The following is a 20870-nucleotide window of genomic DNA, read 5'->3' on the forward strand; positions in this document are numbered from 1 at the left end:
CAACAATGAGAAAAAACCGTTACAACAAAATGATCAGAATAGAAAGAAAATAACTTTCAAACGAACAATAGTTTCTAGAGAAATGCCAATACAAAACATCAACCGTGGTCTTGACCTTAAATAGACATGGACTCCTTTTCTTGCCTAGCTAAGTGACTCTTTTTGTTTATGTTAGGTTTGAATATCATCAAGGGTTTGTTTTGTTGCCAGGGCATAGAGCTCGAACCATATTGCACTTGAATGTGTATCTTACAGAAATTCTCTAAACAACATCGCGCTCTAAATCGTTGTTTTTTGCAACTTAAATCATTTGTTCTGGAAGAAAATTTAAAGAATGTTCTTAAAGATTAACATGACAATTAATAGAAAGAGAGTGTATTTTTCTTTTGTTCAGTTAACTGAAGAACATGTTTAGGTTATCAACCCTTGCATCTCTCTATCTCTCTAAAGCTATTTATAGAGTTACAAAACACAAAACATGCGACCAAAAATCATGTCTTTCGACATCTCCTCACTTGGAATGACACTACAAGAATAAAGCTCACACTCCGACGGTAGTATTCATCGGTAGTTAGTCAGTAATGGGTATTTCCCACTATTTTCCGACAATCCAACTTTAGTCAGAGTTTGGCTCTCGGTAAATACCATTTGTCGGAAAGTAGTTGATAAATTCCGATAAAAAATATCCTCGGAAGCATTCGTTGGAAGTTGGTCGAAACGTCCCGATATAGTTGACATATTGACATCCCAATTGATTTATGAAGTCCCTCTGAATATTGACATCCCAATTGATTTATAATATTCATTTACTTATATTTTTATATTTCTTCCTCTCTTTCATAAGTCAGTGTGTTTATTTTATTTTATTTTTGATAAAATGTTAAATTTTATACCAATTTTTAATTTTTGGCAGGAATACAGAGACAATCCGAAAAAAAAAGACAAAAAAATAAAATCTAAAACAACAAATAATACACTAGGGATCAATGTGTTTATTTTTGTTTGTCCTATAGTCTTTAGCTCAATTGTTAGCATTAAAAATATTTAGATTTTCAACATGTTTAGTATCAATTTCAATCTGAATCATTTTTTACCACAAGAAAAAAAAATCTGAACTCATTTAGTACAAATGCATACTCAATAAATATTTGTGTGTCCATGTTGTTGTAACTTGCAATTGGGCCTTATTCGGTTGTATAGTCTATCCAGATTAACTTCTTAGCCCAACGATTAATAATCTGAAACGGACTTTAGGCGGGAACGAATCAGTTGCGCGTTTTTTCACCTGTGCTCTCCCCAAGTTATCTTACAAATTCGAATTTACACCCCTAATTTTTAAAATATTTATTTTGACACCCAAAAAATATAATTTTTTTTCCTTCATATATAGCGTGGGGCCTCCTCTCTCGTTTGCTTTTCCTGGAAAATTTGATTTTGATCCTCACCAAACCTTCAAAAAATCAGGCGATCGAAGAATGAAAGGAGGAGGAACAACGAGCTGGACGACGACGTCAGTGCGGAGGAGCGGGTACAAGGCGGTTGTCGACGGAGTCGGGGGACGGCGACGAAGAGAGGAAGACATGGTTGAGATCCGCAAAGCCAAGCGAGAGGAGAGCTTGCTCAAGAAGCGTCGCGAGGCTCTTCCTCTTCCTCATTCTCCTCCTCCCTCCGCCGCCGTTTCTCTCGATCAGAATGTTCGGTTTTGCTTATTTAACCTCTCTTATTAACGAGAAACCTGGAGATTGATTGATTGATAGATAGATAGATAGATGCATGCTTCTAGTGTTAGGATTCGTTCGCAATGGACCTTATCTAATTTTCGATCGATTCTCGTGTTTCTAGATCGTGATTGATGAATCATCTAAGTGATCTATGGCTTTGTTAGTGAGATCTGACCTGTGAACGATCTCCAATGCTCTGAAATTTTCGATAATGATTATTTAGTTTTCATCTGAAGTTTGAATCTCTAAGAATTAGTTTTTGAGTAGGTTCGTATCTTTGATTGGGTTATACAGTTGATAAGCCGTATCTGGTCTGACAAGAAGGAGCTGTTGATCGAGGCTACTACTCAGATCAGAACGTTACTTTGTGGTGGTGAGAGACAATCCCATTTAATTTATGAAATAAAGATGAATAAAGCTATAGCAATGTAATTGCTCTTTCTAATGCTATACATGTTTTTTTTTTTTTTTTTGGTAGAAATGTTTAATGTACATGTTGAAGAAGTTATACAAGCTGGTTTGGTTCCACGCTTTGTGGAGTTCCTTACGTGGGATGACTTTCCCCAGCTTCAGGTTAGCTTCCATACATGTGTACGTTGTTTTATCACTGCCTTCACAAGATCGATGTTTATTCATTTCATGGAATATTTTCTATAGTTTGAAGCGGCTTGGGCTTTAACAAATATTGCATCTGGAACGTCTGAGAACACTGAAGTGGTGATTGATCATGGAGCTGTTGCAATACTAGTGAGACTTCTAAGCTCACCATACGATGGGGTCCGTGAACAGGTATGTTATTGTGATGATAGATCATCATCACGTACTATGCTATGTGGGTACCTAATTCTTATGACTGCTTGGAGCCTGTGGTCGCTTCTGCAATTGAATAAAAGATAATAAAAAAAAATTACAAAGATCAATAAATGTAACTTTAATATATTTTGTTGAGTTTGGTTTTCCTCTCCCAGTTTTCAGTTGTATCTAAGATGTATTCTTCTGCATTCTTGGACGATCAGGTTGTGTGGGCATTAGGAAATATTTCTGGAGACTCTCCTAGATGCCGTGATATAGTCCTTGGACATGGCGCTCTACCTTCTTTGTTGTTACAGTTAAACAATGGAGACAAACTTTCTATGCTTGTAAACGCCGCTTGGACTTTGTCTAATCTTTGCAGAGGGAAGCCACAGCCTCCCTATGACCAGGTAAGTTTTGAACCAACTCTTCCAATACATCTTGAAAAACTTTCACGCTTAGGGTTGACTAGCAATTGTTTCTTGATTGGATTTGATGAATGTCGTATTCTTTCAGACATTTCACTTATTTACCATTGTGCACTATATGCCCACAGGTGAGTGCTGCATTACCAGCTCTTGCACAACTCATTCGGTTAGATGACAAGGAACTCTTGGCTTATACGTGCTGGGCGCTGGTGTATATCTCTGATGGTTCAAATGAAAAAATACAGGCCGTTATTGAAGCCAATGTTTGTGGGCGACTTATTGGTCTTTCGGTGTGAGTTTCAAGACTTTAGCTAACCAATAAAATCCTGAGTCATCATTCTGATGGGTTTTTTGCTTTCTGGACAGCCACCGTTCACCTTCAGTTGCCACTCCTGCTCTTCGCACCATTGGCATTGTTGTAACTGGAAATGATAGTCAAACTCAGGTAAATATGCAGCTAGAAATATAAATTTTGTATTAGAGCTGATATTTTGCTTACTTCCTTTGTTGAGTATTGTACTATTACTGGCTTTTTCTATTTCGTTTTGAATCAGAACTTTTTTCTGTGTGACTTCCCTAGTATATAATTGATCTACAAGCGCTCCCATGCTTGCTAAATCTTCTAAGAGGACCCTATAACAAGACCATCAGGAAGGAAGCTTGTTGGGTAGTCTCTAATATCACAGCTGGCTGTCAATCACAGATTCAGGTTAGTCAATATATGATACCTGAACTTGTCTTCTTAACCGTTTCTGATCAATATGTTGCTCTCAATGTATGTCTTCAATTCCTTATCTCCGTTGGTAGGCTGTATTTGATGCTGATATATGTCCTGCACTTGTTAATCTGCTCCGGAACTCTGAGTTTGATGTCAAGTATGAAGCTGCTTGGGCTATCTGCAACGCTATAGCTGGTGGCTCTTACAAGCAAATCCTGTACGTAGAAGAAAACTCAATACACCTTCTCACTATTAGATTTTCTTTCATTCGGTTGTCCATTCGGAAAGAAATTTTATGTACAAAACTAAAATCTATATAGCCAACAAGAAGACATATTCAGTAGTCTGAACATAGAGGCATGAAAATAATTCTAACATCAGAACCAAGCCTTAATGTTTTCACTCCATTTGATTTATTATAACTTCTTTTGGTAGAGTTCGCAGCAGGTTAATTATATATTTCTCAAACGTGTGCGGTTCAGTTCTTTCTTTCCGAACCTCATGCATATCTGCTAATGTGTCAGGTTTCTTGTAAAGCAAGACTGCATAAAACCTTTGTGCGATATTCTTACATCCTCGGATACCCAACTCGTCATGCTTTGTTTAGAATCACTTGAGAAGATACTGAAGGTGGGAGAAGCATGCTACACGAGACACGCTGAAGGTGTTTACCAATGCACTCAAACAAATGTAAACCCACATGCTCAAATTATAGAAGACGCCGAGGGACTGGAGAAAATAGAAAGCCTGCAATCTCATGAGAACAGTGACATCTATGAAATGGCGGTGAAGATTCTAGAAACATACTGGTTAGAAGAAGAAGAAGGAGAAGAGGAAGATAAAGGAAGACAAGACATGGTGTATTTCCCAGTTGAAAACTTTGCAAACATGCCAACACCCTCATGTACTCTCGGTGAGATGCACTGTGGACCTTAAGAGGTACAAGTCCTACCTTTCAGTAAATTCTTAATGCCTTTCTTTTTGCTTTCACATCAAGGGCTAAGCACGGATGTAGGTTTCCTATTCAGGGGTGACCATTTTGGTTTAGAACAGAGTCTGGTTTTGTTTTGTAGAGTTTGGGAGGAACTGGTCAAACTCAAGCCGAACAACTTTGATTTGATTTGGCTTAGTTTAGTTTTAGTGCTATTGGTATTTTATATCTGGTTTTACTTGGTTTCGTTTCATATCTTGTTTGGTATTTTTATGATGAACCAGGACAGGCGGCTTGGCAATCACACACTCAGCTCATTTGTCCATACACTAACAGAGAATCAAGGTTAGAGTTTATTACAATGCTTTGGATAGTAATGAAAATATTGGTCTTTGGTAGTTTATATTCTTAAACAAACTGTAATCCGTACAGTTCCTATATGCTGTCTTTTTCTTCATAGATTCTTGGACATTATAGTTAAAATCTTCTTTACATGTAAATAAGCCACTATAAAATTCGGTAACATCCAGAAACTTACAAAGACTCAATACAATAGACTAGTGATTACTGTCCTATGTGTACCTCAGGAAACATGCTTTGATATAACAGTGCGATAAGAAACTAAAGTATCAGAAAAATCTGTAGCAAAGCAATGGAACAAGAAAGACAACACAATCGAATTTTTTCTTCAGACCAATTGGTGCAAAAATGTGGGGTTCCCATCATAAAAGAATGAAAAAATGAGGGTTCAACCTTGTTTCTTGGTTCAGAAGATAATCTCCTTGAGGATTAAGAGAACTAACATGATGAAACAGAGTATGACAAGAACAGACGCACACTTAACCATACCTCCACTTCTCTGTGTACGTTCTGCCTGTGGAGATTCACAAAAAGAACCCACTTGAACATTTTAGTCATGAAACGTTGAGTGAGAGAGATGGTTGAGGTTTACCTTTTGCAGCTGTTTGAGACCATCTTCAACTGTACTAGCAACGTTCTGGATGTTATAGTCAATCCGATCAACTATCGTACCCTGTCACCAACGAGGTTTTAGTTTCAAATTATTTATATTTCCAGAACAAAGCTAGAGAACAGTTAATAGCAGTTGTTATACCTGGTCTATCACAAGCGCAGAGAGATCCTTCATTATCTGAGCCAGCTCATTTACTGATTCAACAACCTGTAGATTACACAAAACCATGAGAAAGTAACAAAAGGTTACTATGAAGAGCACTAAGAGTTGCAAAGCAATTGACCTGCTGAATCTCTTTCTCCCTCTCTACAGATATCTCCTCGCTCTTCTTGATCTTGCTCATCTGATGCTCACTAAATAACTGAAATGAAAAATGCATATAGTTACACAGCATATAGTTGCATGTAGATTGTAGAAAAGGAGTCATACTATATCATCGAAGTCATCATCTTCTGCTCTAGAACTGCTTCCGTTTAGATTCATCTCTAAATCCCCTCCATCCTGATCATACATCAAACGTCAAAGCTTACTTTTTACAAAACCGATCAAAGTAATAAGACAATCTATATGAGATGCACATAAACAAAAGCGCAGCTGCGGAACAGAGCAAGAAACTCTTAAACATGAGCAACTAGAGTAGAGAGCATCACAAAAAATGTACATACCTCTTTTTGTAGCCTCAAGCGTTTCAAATAAGTAGACTGTTTCTTGCGAAGCTCCATCGAAAGTTGTTGGAGATCAGTAGCAAGAGACCGCTGTTACAAAAAAAAAAAAAACACATCAAGACTCAATCAATGTTCAGATAGTGATGGAAAACGAAGTTCAACCCTACTACCTGCACGTTCTTCCTAACACTTGAATCCTCAGAAGGTCCGCCTTTAGAAAGCCTCTGAAGCTGCTTCTCCGATTTCCTCAATAACAAAGTAACCTCTTGCGTCAAAGACTCGATCTGATGCTGATCCTCTTTACCATCCCCAAACGAAGGCATCAAGGCCTTCGCGTGAGCCTTCCCAAGCTCAGCCATTTTGGTCCTCGCACGCTGAATGTTCACCGAAATCTCCTCAGAGACATCAACCCAATCCGGTGGTAACCCCACCGTCACTGCTCCTTTACTATAACAACCAATGAAGACACAAAGCTTTCAGCTTTAACTATCTCAAGTGATTAAATTTTATTTTTTATTTTAACACAAAGCTTTGAACCTTGAGTTCGCTGGATCTTCGGTACTGACTGGAGTGTAGGAGCGTTTGGGATGCAATAGAGACGTGCTCGCCATCTCGATCACCGGACCTACGCCGGATTTCGATTCCGTCATCGGAGCACGGACGCTCCTCAGAGAGTTTCTGTATTTCCTGAACAAGAGCGTGCGGTTCCGAGTCGCCATATCAGCTCAGATTTCAATCAAAAACCTCTTGAAGAATCTCGGTAGCCAAAGATCTCGACGTCTTAGATAGGATTTTTTCGAGCCTCCTTCTTGGATCGGAAGCTATAGATCTGAGAAGGATCGCGGTTTCATTACAGAGAAGAGCAATGAGGCAGCGCGAATTGTGAATACACGACGGCGGAGGCTTCTCAAAGCTGGGAGATTTTGATCAGAGGATCGCCGGCGGGATTAAACTTCTCCGACGAGACAGTAAGCTCCCAGATTTACAAATTGGAAATTTTCAGTTTCTGATAGTTAATTAGTCACGTGAGGTGGACAAGTTACACATATATAATTTTGGGCTTAGTTCGAAAAAAACCTGAATGTTAATGGGCCTCAATCATGATCTCGTGGGCTCAGAGCATCCGCATAGAGGGTTTACGGGGGAGTTCACACAAAAATTAAGAAAAATAAAATAAAATAATTCAATAACCTGAACCTCTCTCTCCTAAAGTTTTCTGGGCTGAACCCATCTCTCCTAAAGTTCATCACTGTAGCGCGGACCCCATGTGTCGTGGCGGCCCGTGATTGGTCTAGTTTTTTTTTTTTTTTTTTTTAATCAAAAAGTAAAAGAAAAAAATTTAATAGTAAAAAATTGAAAAGATGAACCCCAAGAGGGGGTTCATTAATGTGGGTGCTCTTAAGGATGTTAACCTTTTGTTTCTCACTATGTTTCTGATTAGACTCCGAAACTAGGCCTCAGCATAAAATCCGGAATCCGAAATCCGAAAAACTCGACCCGTTATCCGATCCGAAACGTAAAAATACCCAAACGGTCTTATAGGGTGGTACAAAAAATATTCAAACCCGAAGTGTTATTAACCGAACCCGAACAGGTAACCCGAAAAATCTGAAATTAATAGTCAATATAAATATTTTGAAATATATATAAGTATTCCAATTATTAAATTCAATATTTGTGGTAATATTATATATACTAATAAATATTAAAATTCTAATAAATGCTTTAAGTACACAATTAGTTATAAATGAGTATTTTATAATTTGCTCACTAAAATAAAAAGTCTACTCTCTATAAGACAATACATATTGTGTACAAATGATGTTTGTTTTCATGTTTGATTTAACATTTTATTGTTATTTTATATGTGATAGATTAATTTTTATTTAATTTAAATGTTTTTCTTTATGTTTTACTTCAAAAATTTTGTTTTTTACTTTGGTTATATCCGAACCAAACCGATATAACCCGAATCCGTACGATATATATCTTATGAGTTTTATGATGCAATACAAACCGAACCCAAAGTGTTATTATCCGAATCCGACCCGTACTAATAAAATTTTAGTATGGGACCTAGAAGCGTAATCCCAATCCGAATACCAACGGATACCCGAACGCCCGGGCCTATTCGAAACTAGTCTTCTTCTTATAATCATAACTCATAAGCAGTATATCAGAGCAAGTTGAACGGTTTTGACTCGCCGAAAAAAAAAAAACTTGACTATGAATGGTAGGGGCTGCGCGAACGCAAACCCCCCTGCCACAAATAATGACGTAGGCTCTTCCACTTGGGAAGACCTTAGGCTAAGCACCCTTCCGGTATGTGCAATGGAAGTCACTAGCCTAGGCCACTCGTCCTCTTGATCACGAGTTGACCCCGTCCAGGTAAGTGATTAACTTGTTCCCACGAGCCTCCTATTTATACCCAGTTTTCACAGGCTCCTCCTTCTCTCGTAACCGATGTGGGATGCTTTTAATAAATCAGACTTCGCGCCGTTCTTATTTCCTTAATACGCACAGTGCCGTTTTTAGTGATTCCTTTTTTTGAACGGCGTGTCGGTTAGGCTTTGTAAATACGCGAAACGGCTAGGCTTTTGTTTACAGTTTGGAACTCTTTTGTGGGCTGGGTATCTTTGGTGGCCCAAAAGCTATCACTAGTACAATGTCATCAATTTTGGTATTAGGCCTGCATTTAAATTATGAATAGTAAATACTGGGTAAAGCCATAGCTAACCTAGAGAGTTAAAACAATATTCCAGGTGGATGCCTAAAGCAATAATCAACATGGTCCATGAGTGATGTAAATCTCTATGCGGCTTATAAATGTGTAGGTTGAAATTCGACTTACTATGAAGTTATGTAGAGAACAACTAACTATGTTTGAGTACAAACGTAATATAGGAAAGGATGGCACGGTGAGAACAATTAATATTTAGGTTTTTAACGTTAAAACCCCTCAACTAAGTTTGTTTTAGATAAAAAACCGTAAAACTAAGTATTTAACGGAAAAACCTTCGAACTAACCTTATTTAATGAATTAAAACTTATCAGGTCATAATTACCATTACTACCGACAAATCTTTAGTTTAGGGGTTTATACATTAAATAAACATAGTTGAGGGGATTTACTATTAAAAATTAAAAAATAAATAAAAAATTAAAATTTTATAATATTATCTAAAAATTAGTAACTTAAAATTTTAAAATTAACATTTTATTTTTATTTTGTAAATATATGAATTTGATGTGTTTTTAACATCAACATTATATATGTATAAATTAAAAATATAACAACCCAAGAAAATATAATAAAAAATATCTAAAGATTTACCTGTAATAAAATTACTAAAATATTAAAAATGTAAAAACAAGAAAATATAATAAAAATTATATCTTATCTAAGAAAACGTAGTAATAAATCTTTAGATAATTTTATTATATTTTCTGAGATTTTACATTTTTAATTTATACATATAATGTTGATGTTAAAAACACTTCAAAAAACTCATATATTTACAAAAAATGTTAATTTTAAAATTTTAAGTTACTAATTTTTAGATAATATTATAAAATTTTGATTTTTTTTGATTTTTAATGGTAAAACCCCTCAACTGTGTTTACTTAATGTAAAAACTAAAAACCCATAAACTAAAGATTTACCGGTAGTAATGGTAATTATGATCTGATAGGGTTTAATTCATTAAATAAATTTAGTTCGAAGGTTTTTCCGTTAAATACTTAGTTTGGTTTTTTTTGCCCAAAACAAACTTAGTTGAGGGCTTTTAACGTTAAAAATCCTTAATACTTTTAAAAGCTTTCAGACGTTTCTTAATGTTGCATTGCAACTAGACACTAATCTTGGTATATTTAAAAACAATTGAGTTTAATGCAAACAAATTTCTACAATATAATGTTACATAATAAAAATAATCAAACCAATCATGTATCATAGCCGCACCGAATAAATATTCTACACAAATAACATGTCTAATTAGAAAATAAAATAATAATAATTAAAAAAATATTTTATACATATATATTATAAATAATTTAAATATGGTTTATATATTGAGTAGTTATTATAATTTATTTAATTGTGATTATTTAATATATGAGCACGAAAAATCACCTAGTATATAATTTGTTGGTAATCCATAACATGCTTATTGAAAAATAGGATAGCCAATTTCCTATAATTTTAATCTCATGCTTTTTTGAATAACACAATATCCATTAAAATATATAGCTGGTGATTTGGTCAGTTCATTAATTTTTGGAAGTTTGAGAAAAGCTGGAGCCGTCGAGTGACTTTAACAAATAAATCGCATAAGATTAGGATGGACAAATATCTAATATGATTTTTCTCCCAAGAGAAAAGCAGAATCACTTTAAAAAGCTAAGGGACTATTTTTGTGTCTGATTGTTGTTAGATATTGATTTTTTTTAACTAAGAACATCCTTGTTGAAAGCCATTGTTAAATAAACAAAACAACAACAAATTTAAAGAGAAGCATTGAACCATTGTTTTCACATAAAATAAGAGTGAAACAAGAAAAAATAAACATTTTATCTCTTAATTTCTCAAGGCTCAGTTGGATGTATCTTCCCATCAAATGTTGTAACCAACCTTAGCAAACTCTTCAACAATAATATTTTATGCTAATACCCAAATTCATGTCTTCGGGGATAATTTTAACAATCCACTTCATTTGAGAGTTGTTGATTTGATTGACGAGGTTTGAAATAATATGATATGTGAAACGTATCAAAACTGGTAGAATCAGATAAAAGCCAGATAATGTGTAGTGAAATAGAGCTGAGTTACAACTTGATGATCTAATCTCTGGATATAAATGATGAATATCTGTTTTATGGATGATGGTATCATCATTTGGGTTAGGCCTGGGCAAACCGATACCGATCCGAAAAATCGGGTTTCGGATCGGATCCGGATATGATGAAATACCCGATTGGGTATGCTTTTATTTATGTTTCGGGTACTGGGTCGGATCGGGTATTATCTGAACGACTACCCGACATATCCGATTTTTGGTTAATATAGACTCATTAAATAAAGATAGGATTTAGTTTGTTCAAGACTGATTTTATTTTCTTGTGAGTTTATTTTCAAGCATGCTTTTATTTAATTTCAGAGTTCTGATATTTATAGGTTTTATTCTCTTATAATTGATTCGAGTATTCAGATAAGTCGAGTAAAAAGCACACATTTTTCATATGTTCGGATAAAAACAGCTAAACCCGAACTGAAACCGATTTTTCTACAGTTACTTTGGATATATCCGAAATTATCCGGATCCGACAAGTACCGAACCAAATCCGATCCAAAGTTTTATAAATACACACGATATGTACCAATTTTTACATATCTGAAATCCGAGATACCAGATCGGGTTATTTCGAATGCCCGGACCTAATTTGGGTGTAGGCCAAAGGGTTTTTTCAGTAGACGTGTTACTTGTCATTGGCAACGTTCACAAAATTATTTTTTATTCTAAAGATTATTTTGACTTCGGTTTGAAAAAAAAAATAGAAAAAAACTGCAGTAAAATTGTAGATCTAATCCTCAAAAAGTATTGTGGTCCAAGATAACTCCAAAACAATAGTTGAATTTAGTAATGAACTTCTACATAGTGGAAGTAAGTATTTCTGTTAAAAGATAATAGAAATTAAAAGTGCATAATTCAATTGAATAATGTTGGCAAAGATAGAAAGCTCGTATTTGGATAAGATTAAGCATTACTTAAGTACATACTATAAAAACAAAAGCAAACACTAAACTTAGACAGCTAAACTCTATATTGTTTTCAATCTAATCTAAATTCGCTTTTAGCATTAGCATATTCATTCAAGCCATATCATATTTATGTCTATTGTGATTTTTTTTGCATGCATGTTCATATACATTCACGTGCCTTCAGGTTCACAACATATCTTGAACCACTTTATGTAACATAACAAAAAAAGGAAACAAATTAAAGGATAATGTGTGAAAAACCACTTAGAAACCTAGTTAAGAATAACATCATCTCGGCAGGTGTCAAATCTATAACATATTCATGTGATCGTATGTGTTTGGTCTATATATTTACGGAATTATACAAGGTTAAGTGTACTAGGGAATAAGTCACGACTCACGAGCTTATATTATCAAATATCGCCATATTGGCATGTCATTGTCGAAGTTGTAAGGCTGCTTACTTTATTTATTTGTTATCATTTGTTGAGTGGTGAACTTTTTAATGAAGCATATACAGCAATGTTAAAAGCTTACAAAGGACCACAATCACAATAAACGATCCAGTTGACAACCCTACCAAGCACTACTCTCTCTACCTAATGGTATAAATGAAAAAAAGGTCTTATAAGTGGGATCATTGATTATAAGAAGAATAAGGCTAAAGAGATAAAAATCCTCTCAGACACGAGAATCGAGGCGTCTTTGAAACCACCATTTCTTGACGCCGGTGGGGTCTCAAACCGCCGGCGTCGAGCTCCTCTCTCTCTCTCTTGCTCCCGTCCTCGTCTCTCTTGCGTTTTCTCAGATCTTTTCGGCGTTTTAGTCACCGCCAAAGCTTTCGTCGACAGATCTCTCCGGAGAAGGCTTGCCGTCGAGAGTCAAAGCGGTTGGTCTTTCATTTACGGACCGGGCTTCACCGGATCCGATTCTTCTTGGGGGGCTCCCCATTCCACTTCATCCGTCGTGTTTTTCACCAACTGCAAACGCCGTGCTTCATCATTGCCGCTCCTCACCATCGTTGACTCTCAGATCTACGAGTTTCTACCTCTAGCTTGGGTGAGCAGAGTTTGTTCCTACGGATATGGACTTCTCAAGTCAGATCCGCCGCCGTACTCGCCGTTTGATACCTCTGGTCTCTCGTTGCAGCTACGCTTTTCTCACCGAGAAAACCTTAGCGTCAGACGACCTCCTCCACATCGCTTTAGCTCGTATCCACCGAACTGGAGGATGGTATCAGCTTTTCTCCCGTCACTGGACTCAACCCGTCTTTCCGCCGGCCGTCGTGCTCATTCCGCTGCGTATCTTCTTCACCGGCGATGCCACTCTACTGTTGTCACTCTTGCGGAGTTGGGCCAAAACAATTTGCTAGTGGGCTTGATAAGCCCATCTGCGTTTAACTTCAGCCCAGTTTCACAGCTCAACAATCAGTGGGGGATCTTGGTCTTTTTGGCTATTTTTCTGAAATTTTTTGATAGATTCATCAAGATTTTTACAGAAACTGAATTGCTTTTACATGATTATCTCTCTTTGTCGAAGAGTCTATCTTTTGTTCATTTACCGGTGGATTCATCGGGCTCATCACCATCACCATCTGCCTCCTCTTTGAGGAGTGCTTTCCCTCCAATCTTTGAATGGAGGTGTTTTTCCATATCTATAGCCGTTTTGTTATCTTGTGTAGCGGTTCGTTCGGGGCCTGAAGATACAACGGATTTCGTCTTGACAATATTCCGAGGTGCGGATTGGATGTCAACGTCACGATATACGGTGACTATTTCTCAAGGTTTCGGCAATGTCGTAAACTTTGTATTGACGCATCCGAGCGTTGCTCTGGATTCGCTGTCCTACTATCTTAGAGCGTTTGCTATCTTTTATGTTGTATTGTCTTTTGTTTGGAGAGTTCTAAACAACTTTTCTTTTAAATGTAGTTTGGATGTTTAAGTATGAATGAAAGTGGTGTTTCAAAAAAAAAAGTGGGATCATTGTAGCTTTTGAAGAAAACATAAAAGTTGAAGGTGATTGGTGGATGAAGCTAGAGTTACCATCTCCACTTGTAATTCATATATTGGCTCCACTCTAGCTCTTTATTATAGTGTTGCGTGAATGAATCTTTGTTTCTTGATTTGGAACCGACATGGCTCCTAACAACGTAACCGGGGTTTTTTTCCCTGCCTCTTCCTAGGAATCTGAAGCTCTCTCTCTCTCTCACTCCCACCCGCGTGTAAGTTTTATCCTTTTAGATTCACATAGGTTTTAGTGTGTTTGATATTAGCCAACATTTGGAGTTTTAACTTGTTTCTTACTCAACCTTCGCTTTAGAGTTTGTTTCCTATTTGGGACTCTTGTCTAGTGTTTGGTTCGTTACAAGATATCAGTTTCTGTGTCTTATCTAGTGTTTGGTTCGTTACAAGATATCAGTTTCTGTGTCTTATCTCAAAAAGCTTGTCTCTAGATGATGATTCGCTTATGGGTTACCTCATTCTTGTGGGTTTGCGTAATACCCAATCCCAAAGTCCTTACCGTTCTCTTACAAATCTTCTCACATTGGTCTGAAACTCGACAAAGATTTCACATCGAAGCTCTTTACTTTGTTGACTTCTTTTCTTTCTTCTTCTTTGGTCTTATCTCAAAAAACTGAACAGATCTTTCATCTTTGCAACATCAAATCATGACTTCTTGTCATTTTCTCCAGTTTTTGTATTAGATTTTGGAGATGACTATGCAAATTATGAGAGAAAGTCTTCTCTCTGCTCCACAGATTCCTTGGTGGAATGTTTTTGGATCTCAGCCCTTGGCTCCAGCGAGTCTTGCCGGAGATTCTGACTCCTTCCCGGCTGGGTATGCCGGAGAGACAGAACATGGTGGGGATAAACAGAGCAACTCTGCATCTCACTTAGCTTTCTCACTTGGTAACTCTCAACTTCCTCTGTCTTTCTCTATGAATGTATTTACTAGTTACTTATAGGTGTCTGAGAGTAAATGTAACTAAGCTAAATTGTCTAAAGGGAATCTTAGATTCTTCAGACACCACAAAAATATGAGAAAGGAAGAAATTTTGTGTGCTTCAAACTCTTGAGTTGTGAAACATTTCTTTTTTCTAGATAACTGAGAATCTAAAAATGCAATTTTGTTCTGCATTTAGGTGATGTAAAGAATTCAAGAGATGTGACAAAGCCTCATGGATCTGTTTTCTCAATGAAACCACCTTTGCTTGGAACTTGGATTTTCTCAGCCACAGGTTATAAAACATCTAAAAAATATGTAGCCTATCATCAAAGTTCCTTTAGTTTGTTTCTGAGTGTTTAGTACTTGTTTTGGTGCTCATTTAGATGTACACAAAGTATCCTTGTGTGGAAGAAGAATACTATGGAGTTGTTGTTTCAGCTTATGGATCTCAGAGCAGAGTAATGCTCCCTCTAAACATGGAAACAGAAGATGGAACAATCTACGTCAACTCAAAGCAATACCATGGTATCATAAGGCGACGCCAGTCCCGTGCAAAAGCTGCTTCTGTTCTTCATCACAACAAACTGAGTAGCAGAGGTCGTAAGGTAGATATTACAAACTATTTTAGTATTTTTATTACAAATGAGTTAGTGTTGTCTTTTTTGCACTAATGTTAATGTAAATGCTGCAGCCTTATATGCATCATTCACGTCACCTCCATGCATTGCGCCGTCCTAGAGGATCCGGTGGGAGATTCTTGAACACCAAAAGTCAGAAAGCTGATGACACTAAGCAGACTCAGTCTCAGCCTCAGAAAAGTAACTCTCAGAACTCTGAAGTTATTCATCTTGAAGGTCAGATCATGAACTTATCACACGGACTCAATGTCTCAGTATCAGAAGTTACAAGCATGAACTACTTTCTGAGTTCTTCGGTCCATCTTCTTGGTGGCATGGTAATTGCCCAGCAAGTGGTTTGCAGCAGCAGCAATGGATAACGGCTGCTTGGATTTCAATACCTGATCCTTTACCTTTGTTTCTCAGTCAAACGGAGAGAGAGATGGAGAACTCTTTGTCTTGAGAAAGGACAATGGTTTTTTTTTTTCCTTCTTATTCTTGCATTTTGACTGTGAACAGGCAAATCATCTTTGGCTCATTCTGTACCAAGGCTTCTTCTCCTTCAGGTGAAGGAAACCTTGATGTTATCTTAGTGTGAAACTAGTTAAAACTGGTGAAGAACAATGTTGGGGGCTTTGGCAACTTACCTCACTTGTTCCAACTCTTTCGTTTGTTTTTCTGATGTTGTTGTCTATATTTCCTTGTGTATGTGTGTTTGTCTATGTTTCTGAAACAATGGTAAGACCTTCTAGTTATGTGGCGGCTTTATGTAAGTATGTAACATATTTGCTTTTCTATATCTCCTTTTCTTATCTCATTTTGTTGAAAAACAAAATACACACCAAACTCTGTCCCACTTGGAAGCTTCCGTACCTTAAAAAAAACAGAACATTTAAATCTCAGAACGTTGACCTATTATTCATTGTGTTTCTTTGCAGCGGGTGTGGTATAGCCACTTTGATCTTTCAATGTACACTCTTAACATAATCAATACCACTTTAAAAAGGGGTATTGAAGCGAACATTTAAGACTGATATATTGGTGGGGGCTGCGCGAACGCAAACCCCCCTGCCACAAATAATGACGTAGGCTCTTCCACTTGGGAAGACCTTAGGCTAAGCACCCTTCCGGTATGTGCAATGGAAGTCACTAGCCTAGGCCACTCGTCTTCTTGATCACGAGTCGACCCCGTCCAGGTAAGTGATTTGCTCGATCACACGAGCCTCTTATTTATACTGAGTTTCCAAAGCTTCTCTTTCTCTCGTAACCGATGTGGGATGTTTTGCAAACTCTCTCACAGCTTGCCGTTCAATGTTATCCTTGTTAAACGACGTGTCGGACGGGATTAACAAACACGCGAACCGGCAAGACATTTGTTTAGATCCTTTAGTGGGCCGCACTCTTTTTGGGCCTAAGTCAAGTATTTTACTAAAATTGTATGAAGGTGGGTTCGTATCCGAGTTAATTAGCTTAACAGGTGGAATAATAAAATCAAGACCCGCACCTTGCGCGGAGTTAAATATTTTTTTGAAATAAATTTGTATTTTGAGTAGTGTAAAATTGCCTCGTTTAAAAATAATTTATTCCCTACCATGTAGTTATGTACGAAAATGGAAAAAAGAGTTGGAACTATATCATTATATAGCCATTGGAAAGTCTATTGTACTTTTTCAAAAAAAAAGTCTATTGTAATGGCTATTTTTGTTGATACAGTAATTTGTTTTAATTCTGAAAAATACGTAATTTTAAGAAAATATGAGGTTAGTTTTTATAGAATTTGTTTGCTTAATAAACATATAGAAACATATAATATATACAGAAAAATATTTAAACGATAGTATAAATTTACCAAACCATATAGCGCATGTGAAATTAATATAGTCAGCTTCCGTAATGAACACAAGGTTTTTAAAAAACCTGATTCATCATGTGCTTCGTAAAATTAAAATGTTCATGTTTATAATGGACCACATGGGCTTTTTTATAAATTTGTGAAACCTGTAAACGTTTTAGAAAATGGGCTTTAAAAAAATTACGCTAACCAATTAGATAAGACATGGTCTCATGGGTTAGCCGACAAAATTGAGTTATTTCGAGCTTCAAATCACTGAAAAAAAAACGCAGGCAAATTTAATCAAAAGGGGAATAGGGTTTCGCAATTCACCAATTTTATTCGGTGGAAGATTATTCAGGTAATTTTATGGTCGTTTTATATGTTTTGTTTATGAGATTCGTGGTAAAACGATAATTATGTTGATTCTAACATCTAATAACGCCTTCTCAGTATTTGGATTTCTTCTAAATTGAAGAGGGAGTGAGCAATAGACGTGGATAAGGCAAAAATGATGCCACTCTTGTACTATAACATCTAATAATGCTTCGAAGCGGAGTGAAGCTTGTTCTGGGTTCGCGGTCAAAATCAGAATTTACCTTCCAGGTATTTGCAAAACGTTTTCATTTTTTTATTAAATCCCATATAATCTAAACCAATAAATAGATTGTACACTTCTGTTATTGTAGACTTTGAGAATTAGGTTAACGATTTTGTTTTTAATAAAATTAATAATAAAGATACGATTCAATGGTAATAGACGTTGTGAGGCGAAAAGAAGAAAAAAAATTTGCATATTATTATTATAAAAGCCAAACATAAGAAATAGAAAGGAAAAGCTGCATATAATTATTAAAATCCAATTATAATAAATAGAAGGAAACACTGCATATTATAGTAAAAACCCAAACATTACTGAACTTCGTATTTTGATATATGTCATCAAAATGCTATTGCTGGAATCCTGGAAATCACCAAAAATATTGTGTCAGTGTATAAAGGTGAATAAGTTAAGTTGGTAAAGATTACTAATAGTTAGGCTATATCGTTTGCTTACTTCTTCTTGAAAGCTTCAATTTCTGGGATGCTTGGGTTAAACATAATCTTTGAACATCCTTTCAGGTTTGTAAAAAATATATAATGACACGTAATTCTTTTACCTTGGCAACATCTTAGGAGTGTAAACCTTACACTTGGTACAAAAGTACTTGAACCCACCTTCATCGTTGTCATTAGGCACGGTTTGAACTTTCTTAGAGCATACTTTGCAACTCAAATAGAACCAACCCATATCTGATTCAATGGATGCTATAGTACACATAACAATACACCTCTCAGTCTGCAAATGTGCTAATTATGTGTCAGATGCCTGTAATTACGTAAATTACTATGTAAAAACTATGGAAATATTATTCAAACCTGTCTGCTCTCCAACACCTCAGATATTGTCTTCCTTGGTATATGAATGAAAAAGTCTTCCTTCTCTGAAATCATAGAAACATTGGAAGAGCTTTGGCCTCCACGATTACCAAAGGCAAACCATCTTTTGGTAACCTATTTAATACCAAGCAATTTTTGGTTATTGGAATAAATAATATATATGCAAATAAAGGAACAGATGGCTAATTCTAAGTAGAAAAAATATTTAGTATCGAAAGTTTATCATATTAAACAATATATTACTTACAATGCAAGAAATGCTTGGACTTCATTCATAGAGGGATTAATCGCAATGTCAGACACATTGTATGCATTTGATACACTTCGATCCTCTACAAAAAATACAAACAAAAAAATATGTAAGATGATACATAATTTGGAAATTGGTTCAGTATATATGCAACATAAAAATCAAACTTTATAACTACCTTTCCAAACTTTGATCTTGCAAAACCTCAAAACACAAACGACAGCATGGTCAGCACGAAGTTGAATAGCATCGCTTACATTCATTGCAAACTTTCCCCACAAAACAATTGTAAGCCTAACATCACTGAAATGTAACCAGAAACATGAATCAGACTTTGCTAAATATATACATTTGTATCCATAATGTAAACATGGTAGACATCATGAAAGAGTACAACTTACTTTTCATTACGCAGCTCAACCGTTATCTTTTCAGTGTCTTTTCCATTAACAGACACGATTTCCACATGACTATACTCGACAATCTGACCGATAACATCTAAAAAAAGGCGAAAAATAAAAATAGAATAGTGAGTAGTGAACCAAATTATCATATAATTTTAAACAACTTTGATGTGCATAATTCAGGGATACTCACCAACCAGATAGTCAGTATTTAGACTACCATCCAAGACATCGAGAAACTTTGCAGGTGTAAAACCAGTCAAATTCATTGGCAGTTCCTCACAGGGTCGCACTTTTGTAGTGCTTACAAAAGCGATCTTGTAGGCATGTTTGGTTGTCCTATAAGATCCACATGCATGAGTGACCGCAAAATTAATCAGAATCTTCGTGAAGCCTTCCATGAGAACTGGGTCAAATTGCTCCACCAAGTCTTTCTTAACACTGGCATGAATTTTATCACCCTGTACAAAAATGGAAGATCATATAAGTTACTATCTACATAAAGACCACACGATTCTAACAGAATTAATAAAGATTCAATTCAATGAACTCACTTTGGAATCAACCAACACCATTTCGATTGTTTCTCCACCTTGAGCAGTATACTGCTTCCACATGCGAATTATCTTCACCTTGATTCTCCACATTGACTTGTACGGCTTCGATTGGGAAACTTCGTCAAAACCTGCCATTGATTGTAAGTAATAAAGCTTATAGAATCAAGTTTATGCGAGATGGAGTTTAGAGTGAAGATGGGTCTTTATATAGTCTAGCATCTCTAGAGTTACCCCAACGCGCACGTATCAAATTAGCGGGATTTAGTTTCAAGTATAAGAAATATCTATTAAATTACACCCCCACATTAAGGAAACTTAGAATTAGGCACCAAATCTTTCATGATTAATAAATTTATGGTATAATATACGCCATAAATTTACTTGTCTATTAAACCAAACATTTTAATATAACGTTAATGGATATTAATGCTTTCTTTTTTTGTCAATCTCGCCTATCAAAAAAATCAATCAAGGCAAATTCGGAGTTCACCATAGGTAGCTATCGTTTAAATTCAAATCTGCATTGAAGTGACAAATTATTGTAACATAACCATACTCGATTAAGTTTGATCATTATTGGATGTTTACCTGTATAGTTTCAAAAACGCCACACATTCTCCAAAAAGTATTATAAAAACGGCAGATTTTATAAAACGGCATTCCAACTTAACATTCTACAAACTTGACACATATAATAGTACTGTTAGTTTGATTTTAATTTACGTAAGAAATGATAGTATGTAATCTGTAGAAAGTCAGTTACAATGATCAAAAACTTTAGAGGAACTATCAGAAGGTTAGTGTCTGTGTACGAAAACAAAGTTCGTGGATGAACTTAT

At 36.0% G+C, this 20870-nt stretch overlaps 2 protein-coding genes, 1 long non-coding RNA gene and 2 pseudogenes across 4 annotated transcripts; 3 read left to right on the forward strand and 2 right to left on the reverse strand.

Annotated features, from left to right (window-relative positions):
• The first annotated feature begins 1427 nt into the window (after positions 1–1427).
• LOC106343156 (importin subunit alpha-7) lies at positions 1428–5378 on the forward strand. 2 transcript variants are annotated; one of them, XM_013782302.1, is made up of 11 exons: positions 1428–1694; positions 2016–2094; positions 2200–2294; positions 2379–2510; positions 2738–2923; positions 3070–3233; positions 3308–3386; positions 3522–3650; positions 3749–3876; positions 4184–4598; positions 4875–5378. In XM_013782302.1, exons 1-10 carry the CDS (start codon positions 1476–1478, stop codon positions 4593–4595), a joined length of 1623 nt encoding a protein of 540 aa, XP_013637756.1. In that variant the 5' UTR covers positions 1428–1475; the 3' UTR covers positions 4596–4598; positions 4875–5378. The 2 variants fall into 2 exon arrangements, with proteins under 2 accessions (XP_013637756.1, XP_013637757.1); XM_013782303.1 differs by having other exon boundaries at positions 4880–5378.
• LOC106343157 (syntaxin-43) lies at positions 5187–7240 on the reverse strand. The gene is made up of 8 exons (XM_013782304.1): positions 6766–7240; positions 6399–6675; positions 6229–6318; positions 5993–6064; positions 5847–5924; positions 5705–5770; positions 5543–5623; positions 5187–5464 (listed from the first exon to the last, which is right to left on the reverse strand). The coding sequence occupies exons 1-8, from the start codon at positions 6945–6947 to the stop codon at positions 5357–5359; spliced, it is 954 nt and encodes a 317-aa protein (XP_013637758.1). The 5' UTR covers positions 6948–7240; the 3' UTR covers positions 5187–5356.
• Positions 7241–14124: 6884 nt separating this feature from the next.
• LOC106293800 lies at positions 14125–16733 on the forward strand (annotated as a pseudogene).
• A 916-nt stretch (positions 16734–17649) lies between these two features.
• On the forward strand, positions 17650–17917 carry LOC106294415. The gene is made up of 2 exons (XR_001260834.1): positions 17650–17741; positions 17834–17917. It is a non-coding gene; the product is annotated as an uncharacterized LOC106294415 (long non-coding RNA).
• A 405-nt stretch (positions 17918–18322) lies between these two features.
• On the reverse strand, positions 18323–20166 carry LOC106292416 (annotated as a pseudogene).
• Positions 20167–20870: the final 704 nt, after the last annotated feature.

This window comes from Brassica oleracea, chromosome C5 (assembly GCF_000695525.1).
Source record: "Brassica oleracea var. oleracea cultivar TO1000 chromosome C5, BOL, whole genome shotgun sequence".
NCBI lineage: Eukaryota > Viridiplantae > Streptophyta > Magnoliopsida > Brassicales > Brassicaceae > Brassica > Brassica oleracea.